Below are 10,030 nucleotides of genomic sequence, written 5' to 3' on the forward strand. Positions count from 1 at the left end.
CCCAAGTTCTGAGCACTGGATACGTCCCTTTGGTTCGTGCAAGTCGAAAACAAGTTTAGATTGCACAGAATCACCTCGCCGGCTCGACAGTACGAGCTGCTCGTCGACGCTCTTCCTCCTGAAGCCGCTACCGAGGTGAGGGACATTTTACTGGGCCCCCCTTGGCGAAAATTCATACGACATCCTCAAGGACGCACTGGTCAACCGGCTCGTCGCCTCGGAACCGCGCCGCCTGCAACAACTTCTGAGCGCAGAAGAGCTTGGTGACAGGCGACCGACGCAGTTCTTACGTCACCTTCAACATCTGCTAGGTGACAGAGCTTCGTCCCTCGACGCCGCCATCATGCGGGAATTATTTTTGCAACATCTCCCGACAGCCGTTCGAGTTGGACTAGCAGCGGCGCACCGCCTTACATTGGCGGAACTGTCTGAGTTAGCAGACCGCATGATGGAAGTTGCGGGACCAACAATTAACGCCGCGCAAACAGCACCCGATGTGACATCGGAACTTACCCAACTTCACAAGGAATTGCAGAAGCTGACTATCGAAGTAGCCAACCTTCGCCTAGAAGCCCGTCAACAACCCGGTTTGTCATGGCGTCATTCGCAAGAGCGCTTGCAACGACGGTTTTCTCCCTCCAGCCCTCGTAGGACATCACCATCCCCACGGTATGACCGAACACTCTGCCGCTACCATCAACAGTTCGGATCCGAGGCCCTCCACTGTGGTGCTCCCTGATCCTGGGACCAGGAAAACCGGAGGGTCGGTCGCTAGCGGCGGCAAGTGGCCAGACCCGACCCATCAGCCGCCTTTTCTATGTCAGCGACCGAATCACTGGTACCGATTTTTGGTCAGTACAGGCGCTGCAGTAAGCATCATCCCGGCTACTACCTTCGACCGCAGAAGTCGTGCCCGAACATCTTCACTGCAAGCGGTGAACACTTCCCTCATTGCCACATACGGACAAAAATCACTGACCCTGAATCTCGGTCTGAGTCGTCGTTTGCAGTGGTTGTTCTGGGTGGCAGACGTGGGGTACGCGATCATCGGGGCCGATTTCCTACGCAACTTCAACCTCCTGGTTGACATGGCGAACAAGCGGCTCATCGATGCTACCACCCACATGCACGTGTTGGGTGTCCTATCACGAGCTCCGGCGCTCAGCCCCACCTTGGTGAAGCCTCCACCAAGTTCGCCCATCTTCTTGACAAATACTCTGACTTGACAAAACCAAGAAACATCGATAAAGTGCCGAAGCATGATGTTACTCATCATATCCTCACGACCGGACCGCCAGTTCACTGCCGACCACGTCGCCTTGGACCAGAAAAGCTGCGCATGGCTCGTGAGGAATTCGAGCACATGATTCAACTTGCAATTGTGCGTCCGTCTTCAAGTCCTTGGTCTTCTGCCCTCCATATGGTGCCCAAGAAGACCGGCGACTGGCACCCATGTGGAGACTACCGCGCTCTTAACGCGGCAACGGTGCCAGTTCGTTACTCCATCCCGAATATTCAGGACTGCACAGCATTCCCGAACGGCACGACCATTTACTCGAAAATCGATCTCGTAAGGGCATACCACCAGATCCCTGTGGAGCCTGCCTACGTGCCCAAGACGGCGATCACCACTCCGTTTGGGCTGTTTGAATTTGTCACGATGCCGTTTGGGCTTCGTAATGCAGCCCAAGGGTTTCAACGATTCATTGATCAGGTCGTTCGCGGCTTACCATTCTGCTTCGCATACCTCGACCACCTCCTCGTCGCGAGCAGTAACTCAGAAGACCACAAGAACCATCTGATCGAGCTCTTCAAACGACTGCAAGAAAATTGCATCGTGATCAACATTAACAAGTGCCAGTTCGGAGTGCCAGAGCTAACCTTCCTTGGTCATCACGTCGACTCGCGCGGTATCCGACCGTTACAGGACAAAGTCAAGCTGATCCTTGATTCGCCTTGTCCTACAACAAAGCGCGCTCTCGGACGGTTCCTTGGGCTCATTAATTTCTACAGGCGTTTCCTGCCACATTTTTCCACCCTTCTACGTCCGCTGGAAGCACTACTGAGTACAACCAAAGGAGAAAAGTCGCCCCCCACATGGACTCCGGAAGCGACGCTCTACTTCGAAAAAGTAAGGAAAGAACTAGCCAGTGCTACACTTCTGGCGCACCCTTCCTCAGATGCATCAACGTGCCTCATGGTCGACGCCTCGAACGTCGCAGTTGGTGGTGTCTTGCAACAGATCAACGATATTTGGACACCAGATATCATTCTTCTCGCGAAAACTGCAAGACGCCAAGCAGAGGTACAGCACCTTCGGAAGGGAGTTTCTCGCGGCATACCTAGCTGTTAAGCACTTCAGACACTTTCTGGAAGGCCGCGCGTTCTTTATTGCCACTGACCACAAGCCACTGGTCTACGCAATGAACTCGTCGAGCCAGAACCATTCACCACGAAAGCTACAATATCTTTCCTTCCTCGCGGAATTTACTTCCGACGTCCATCATGTGAAGGAAAAAGACAACAGTGTCGCAGACACCTTGTCTCACTTGGACCTCAATGCGGTCAACACGGATAAGGAGCACTTCACCTACGCCCAACTGGCCGCGGCTCAAGCAGAAGACGACGAACTTCATTCCATGAGGCTGACTGACACATCACTCGTGTTCAACGAAGTGAGTTTTCCTGACAATAACGTTACATTGATCTGCGACACTTCAAACGGCAAACCCCGCCCGTACGTGCCACGTCATCTACGTCACGCGGTATATACATCTCTTCACTCTCTTTGTCACCCTGGCATACGAGCAACACAGGAATTAGTTACTTCCCGTTTCGTATGGCCTAGGATCAATGCCGACATCCGAGATTGGGTGCGCTGTTGTCTGGCCTGCGACACATCAAAGATACAGCGTTACACACAGACACCACTAGGAAAGTTCCCTTCGCCTTCGGCTCGCTTCGAGAATGTCCACGTGGACATTGTAGGCCCCCTTCCATCTTCACGCGGCTTTTCCGACGTACTGACCTGTGTGGACAGATTTACTCGATGACCGGAAGTTATACCACTGGAAAACACCACCGCGGAAACGGTAGTTCGAGCATTCGTATTCAACTGAGCCAGCCGTTTTGGTGTCCCTTCAATAGTCACCACAGACCGAGGACGCCAGTTCGAGTCAGTCTTGCTCCAGCAACTCACATCACTCCTTGGCTGTGTGCGAACACGAACCACAGCATACCACCCTGCTGCGAATGGTCTAGTTGAACGCCTCCATCGGCAGCTCAAATCCGCTCTGCGAGCACAACCTCTCCCTGACGCGTGGGTTGACAACCTTCCTGTCGTGCTCCTGGGTCTCCGCTCAATCATGAAGCCAGACCTAGGTTGCACCGCGTCTGAGCTTGTTTATGGGGCACGTCTTCGTCTCCCAGCTGACATGGTAGAGCCTTCGATGACAACAACCACCATAGATCCAACATCATACGTTCAACGACTTGGAGAGGCAATGTCATCTTTACGCCCGACGCAAACACGAAAACCCACTGCGCGCCAAGTCTTTATACACCCTGCCTTCGCCCAGTCTACGCACGTATTCATTCGACTGGATTCTGCCCAGAAACCCCTCCAACCTCTCTACTACGGACAATACCTTGTTATGGATAGAACACCGAAGTTCTACATGGTGCTCCTAAAAGTCGTCGGGAAACAGTTTAACTAAATCGCCTAAAGCCCGCCTTCGTTTCTGCTTTGGACACAACTCCCACAATGTCCCTAAAATACGCTGTCGCCCACTCCACGCCTCCAGCGCAAGTGCCACAGGCCACTTGTCCAAGGGGGGCATATGTGGTAGTTGTGCCACAGAGACGACGAAGAGGTCGGCAAGCGCAAGCGCTGAGCTCGGGACACGCGCGGCAGATGTTTCTCGAGACACCAACGGAACGGCTCGCCGACGGCATCGGGCGATGCGAACTGCAGTCTCATTCCACTTGTAAATACTTGTAAATATATTTATGCGTGAAACCTTTCTTCTGGTTCCCACACTATAAATAAAAAAGTGAGAAAAGTCTGCACATCGTTGTTTTTCAAGTATTTCTTTTTTATACTAGAGGCTTTAACTTCCTCTGTGGGGAAAAATATTTATTGAGGCTTTACTTCGCAAAGCAGCTGAGGCTATGAGCTATGCTGGAGATACTTCACGGAAAGGAATCACCCGGGATTCGAAACCTAGCAACTCTTTGTGGTTTGGTAGTCGAAACGGAACGGTCTACCTTATGGATTTCATGGAGTTAGTGACTGGCACGAAAAATGACAAACGTGCACACGGTATCTTCAACGCGCTTTACATTTCTATTTTTGAACCGATAATCGTAAATATTGTGATGACCACTTTCTCTAACGTACCCAAAATACTCTATGACGAGTTGCTTTAAATAAAGCGAGGGATCCGTATTTTAGGCACTGAATTTCCGATAATACCGTTCTGATCCCCTACTCTGTAAAACACACTTTCAATCTAATTACAAAGAATCTTCTTTTACGGCTAGTGGCATTTTCTAAACCTAATTGTCATGCTTTAAGCAAATGCATTGAGTTTCGTGTAGGCTATTTCCTCCGACAACTGCTGAAATGTGTTGTAGTTTTTCTGACAGCCTGATTGCCTTTTAAATGAGTGTTTAGTAGAGAAATAAAGAAGAAGAAAACGGTGGATGTAAAAATGGCACTAGGAATGTTTTTTTCTTTATATAAGATTCCATTAAACGATTACTCCTCAAGGTGCACTCTAAAAAAAGTATCTGCGTCTACTTTCCTGCACTGCACTCGAAGAGCCAATCGCCGCGAGTTACGGAGGAAGCTCAGCGAATGACGATGCCGAAAAATATGTTTAGTCTTAAAAACGCAGTCTGAGTTGTGACATTAAGCAATGTAAAACGTCACGCTTGCATTGCTTAATGTCACAACTCAGACTGCGTTTTTTGGTCTAAACATATTTTTCGGCATCGTCATTCGCTGAGCTGCCTCCGAAACTCGCGGTGATTGGCTCTCCGAGTATTGTGCGGGAAAGCAGACGCACAGACTTTTTTTTCGAGTGTGCACCTTAAACACATCTTAATTTACAGTTTAAAAGCTATATCATATCTGATAAACCTCGGTACCTTGACCTACGTATGCAGAGAGTTTTGCCTGAGCGTGTTAAATATACCCGACGCACTTCAAAACCAAATATGGCGGAGTTTCAGCCATGAGAACTACAAATGACCGTGTGATTTGGAACCCAGTCTGTCATATTTTAGGCAGGGAAGAATGACAAACCATTATCGGCATTTTTTTTAAACGCTTTTTGTCCGTTGTTTGTTGACTGCTAGACCTAACACAAGGAAATCGACGGGAGAGAGAGAGTTGCGAAAAAGTGAGAGACACGCGAAAGAGGAAATAAAGGTAGGATTTATAACCAGAGGTCAGCAGGTCGCTTTTAGATTGGGGGGAAGGGCGATGGAAGAAAAGCTGATAGAAGAAAAAAGTTGAAAAAATGGGAGCGCTTTCGCCAGTGCGGTCTTTGTGGCATCTAATAGATACCTCTGCTGGGAACGATCAACGACACTGCACCAGAAAACCAGTCGAAGAAGCAGGACACCCACTGTATCCTGCCTGCGTGTGGCGTCATCCTTAGTGGATCCCGACCCGCCCCAAGCGGCAGACACGCTGAAGCTCTACGTAAAAACGGCGCAAAGCGGCCGACGCTTTTGTCTTGGCGTCGCCGCGTGTTAGCGTCGCGCTCGTTGTGAGACACTGCAAGACGCGTTGGCGGCGATGCTGGCGCATGTGAGGGGAAGCTGCGTTGATACACCATAGTGGTGACGTTTAGGAGGGACAGGTGCAGGGTTTTGTCTTCTAGATAGTATTGATCCGAACCGCCCAACACCGTCACCAGACTCACCAGTCACAAGTTAATTTCTTGATTCAAAGCCAGTCGAACGGATCACGTTTCATCTAAGAAAGGAAAACGACGTTTGAAATGAAACAATATAAATATGGCTAATTAATATGTCCCTCTTTTTTCAGATGTGTATTCACGGAGAATGCGTAATGTTCTCCTAACCTGTGCTGAGGCGAACGTAAAAAAAAAGAAGTAACAGACGACTAAAGAATCGCTCAACTAAACGCCTAGTGGGATTAACATAGCAAGTGATTCCTATATTTGAATTTTTGTTTTGCACATATTCATTTATTACGTTTTTGCATTAAAATTTTCTAGAAAATTTTTTTGTCAATGTTGGTGTGCGTTTTCTTCAATGGAACGAACTTAGAATGACATCCTTTATAACCTATTGTGCTCCTGTAGGATATATTTGTTGTACAAAGTTTAAGAAGTAGAGGAGAATCCATAAGTGGATTCTTAAGGAATACGTTAGCATGACCCTTGGACGCGCTACCATCCTCAGAATTCTTGGACATGCTCCCAATGTGCCCTCCCTTTGCTATTCTCAGGAAAACGCCGTAAAATAATAATTTCAGCCAAACTACTGTAAAAATTCTTAAGTTCCCCGGGATATACATAGAGGGCACTAATACACTTTTATTGAATACCTACTTGAACGTCGGGATTGTTTACTTGTCATTCCTGGGCCCGACATAATTGTTTTGTTTTTACGTCGGTTTCTACGGGTTATCTTGACAAAATTTTAAATTTCTTCTCACTGAATTATAGAATCGTAATCTTCCCAAAGAATATAATACCTGGCGTGAGCATTGTACGTGAACATTGTCCCCTTCGTCACATGCTGGAAATAGGGGACCAAATTTGGTCGCGTAGTCACGTGAACATGAATCGTGGCGTTACGTGATAATCATTCATGGGTGGTAACTTGACTATGGTCAGCGGGGTCCCATCTCAAATGTGACCACTCTAGAAGTAGTAGACCAAGGGTGGTCAGATGGTCCAGTGGCCATTATAGGTGGAATTTTGCGACCATTATCCATCCTCCGTGACCATGCACTGCATGCGTTTGAGTGAGCTGAACACATTCTGTGCTTTCCAGTCTGTCAGCACGATCTAGGTTATCTGAATTATTTTAGATGGCAGCACGCACGAGTAGCTAAATATGATTAAAATGTCCAGAAAATGTAATCACAGGTATAGTAGAAAGTACGCCTTTAGCAATGTCAACAGGCTGTATTCACGAGCATGAGTCGTCACAAACAAATATTGACTCCCAACGTTTCAAACATACTGGTGCTGATAATTATGACGAGGAAAGGGATGTTTACTTTGGATTGGGCAGGCTCAAACAGTCTTCATGCGAAAGCCTGGAGACGTTTAAGTTCTCAATTCTTCCTAAGTCGGACGCTCCCCCACATTTCTTCCAGTCATCTTTTTGTGGCCACTACTGTAGGCCTGTGAGAGCCGCTGGAGGTCGTCTGAATGCTCGTGACTTGGTTGGTTATTGTTTTGCACCCAAGCTTGGCTCATTGGTTGGGGGTCCTTCCTTGCAATAGTCAAGCCCAAAACCTCGGCCTAGAGCCATTGTTTTGTGTGCGAGGCAATGGTACTCTTGTACATTCCGGTACAATTGGCACGGCTGTTTCGTAGTAGTCTTCACACGCTTGGGACACACTCGTAGTCAATGTCGCATTTAACCTTTACGCTGTCTCAGCTATTTTCAGCAAACCGACGAAAATAGTTATTTTAGCTGAACTACTGCAAGAATTGTTATATTCCTCGTAATCTTTAAATACCGAACAAATACAGGTATATTGTTTACAGGTATGAACACAAGGAACATAGATATGTTTTCAAGAACATTCGGTTTTACAAAAATATTGATTTCCTATCCTCCACCGCTCCCGAGGATGCTAATAGCGCTGCAGTCCTCAGATGTATCCAAAGTAAATATGTTTTATTTTCTGAAATACTTCTTATTCCTCGTAAACTTTCCTTATTCATTTCAGTGTTAGCCTCTGTAAAAGTACCGCTTCTTTGACACCAACGTATTGCGGCCGGAACCTTTTTACAAATGCTGATGTTGACAGGAGCGTTGGTATAATAACTTTACAAGTTTATTTTATCAAGGAAGCTTAACACATTTATATGCCTTACATTATCATTAAAATGTTATAAATTTCTTTTGTATCAGGTATTTATAAAGAAAAGTAACCGTGCGAGCCCCTGTCATAGGCTGTTTCTTTGTATATTCTATCCAGCAGGAAATTTGGTCAGCAGTCAAAACTAACATCAGAATATTAAAGATTTTACCTAAAAAAAAAATATTCACCCTATTAACCCTAATGTTAACACACGCAAAAAAAAGTTTTTGTGCACCCGTTTGCACGAAGCAATCGCAACAAAAATTTGTCTATAAAATCTGAAAATAAAATCTGTGACAATAGGCCCTCATACTACCTCAAGTCAAAGAGACCTTTGACCCCATCAACATAGACGACGACTTGGACAAGGACGGCGATATGACGACGTGACGACGTGAGGGCGTTTTAAACGAAGAAGACATCTCGGATGTCAACGACGGCGCATCCGAGGCCGTCTTTCCGTACACTGACGACGACCACGGACGTCCGTCCATATATAATATAATAAGGGTGCAGGCGAGCTGGGGAATTTTAATTATGTTGAATGAACGCGAGACTAGGGCAGAAATGAACATACAAGTTGAAGGAACAAAAACGGACAGGGTGACCTAACGACGCCCGTCCATGGCCGTTGGACGACGTTAACTCTACGCCTGACGTCGCCGACGATGTCGGACGATGTCGAAAATGTCTCGGACGTTAAAGATGCCGACGTCGACGCGGACGATATCTTAGGTTGCTGAATCTGGTATCCTTGAAGTACAGACGAAAAATTTAAGAAAGCATAATCAGGCTGACCAAAACTGGGAAGCACCTAATGTATTTAGTTTACTCTGAAAAAGAGAGAGATAGTGAGACAGACAGAGAGAGAGAAGGGGTCAGTAAAAAAGGGACAGAAAGGTTAACCTAGGTCAACAATCCTGGTTCGCTACTCCGTTTGGGGGAGGGGGTTAGGAGGAGTGAAAGGGGCAAGCAAAGGATAGGAGAAGGAAACAAAACATTAAACACGTATAAAAAAAAACGGGCGCACGAAGTATAAAACACGTGACAAATGTAGTTGAGGCGCGTTCCCTTTAAGGAACCGAACATCGGACAAGGTTTGTGTAAAAACTAGGTATCGCTCAGAAATAGGAGTGCTAGTGAATCAATGACTGTCACAGGTAAAAAAGCATTGCTTTTTAAATTCGTTAGGTTGATAATTAGCTTTCTTGAATGATATTTTAATTTTTAAATGTAACGAGTAGTTTCAACAAGAAGGTTGCTGGACATAATCGAACACCACAAAATCATTCGACATCAGAGAGATTTGAAGCATGCACTTGGTTTTACTGATCCCCGAAAAAGTATCTAGCCCCGCCGGTTTGCCGTTTCTTATCGTCCTCATTTTCTCTCCACCAGCGTTGTGACTGTCTCAGAGCAGCCAATTTGGCACACCATTATGCTTCCCACGTGTCCTACGTCTAACTAAATTTGGATATGTTTTTGTATTTCCAACCATGCTCTGCAAATGTCTAATAGAACCGTATGCTTATCTTCATTATTCCAGAACTTCATTACGCAAGTCTAATTATCAACCTAGTCGTTTCAAACATTGCATGCCTCTCTCAATAGGCCCTTTGACAGTGATTAATCAGGTGGCAATATTATTTATTTGCGATGATTCGTTTCTGCACAAAACCTTCGCCGGTGTTTGGTGAAACACCCTACATCGACCCTTCTGGCAGCTATCTCCCAGGCGGAAGATGCCCAGTCAGCGATCTGCAAACGCAAGGACATGCACTGTGGACGATATCTCGCAGGGGTTGGGGAGGGGGGGGGGGGGGGGACTATCACGCATATCCAGATGAAGTTCCACAATCCGGTAAGGAAAGTCGGCAGCGCATGCATAGACGGCTTTTATTGCCATCGCGTATATATCCCGTTCCGCGAAAGCAGCAGACACGAGGCAGG

The 10,030-nt window shown here is 46.8% G+C and overlaps 1 protein-coding gene across 1 annotated transcript in view; it reads left to right on the forward strand.

Annotated features, from left to right (window-relative positions):
- LOC120836241 overlaps nucleotides 1-6,094 on the forward strand; it is a 32,594-nt gene extending 26,500 nt beyond the window's left edge. The window contains exon 6 of the mRNA XM_040216513.1: nucleotides 6,059-6,094. Coding sequence (XP_040072447.1) covers nucleotides 6,059-6,094 — 36 coding nt within the window. The remainder of the gene's footprint in view (nucleotides 1-6,058) is intronic.
- The last annotated feature ends 3,936 nt before the right edge of the window (nucleotides 6,095-10,030 follow it).

Source organism: Ixodes scapularis, unplaced genomic scaffold (assembly GCF_016920785.2).
Source record: "Ixodes scapularis isolate PalLabHiFi unplaced genomic scaffold, ASM1692078v2 PGA_scaffold5__190_contigs__length_132052651, whole genome shotgun sequence".
Taxonomy (NCBI): domain Eukaryota; kingdom Metazoa; phylum Arthropoda; class Arachnida; order Ixodida; family Ixodidae; genus Ixodes; species Ixodes scapularis.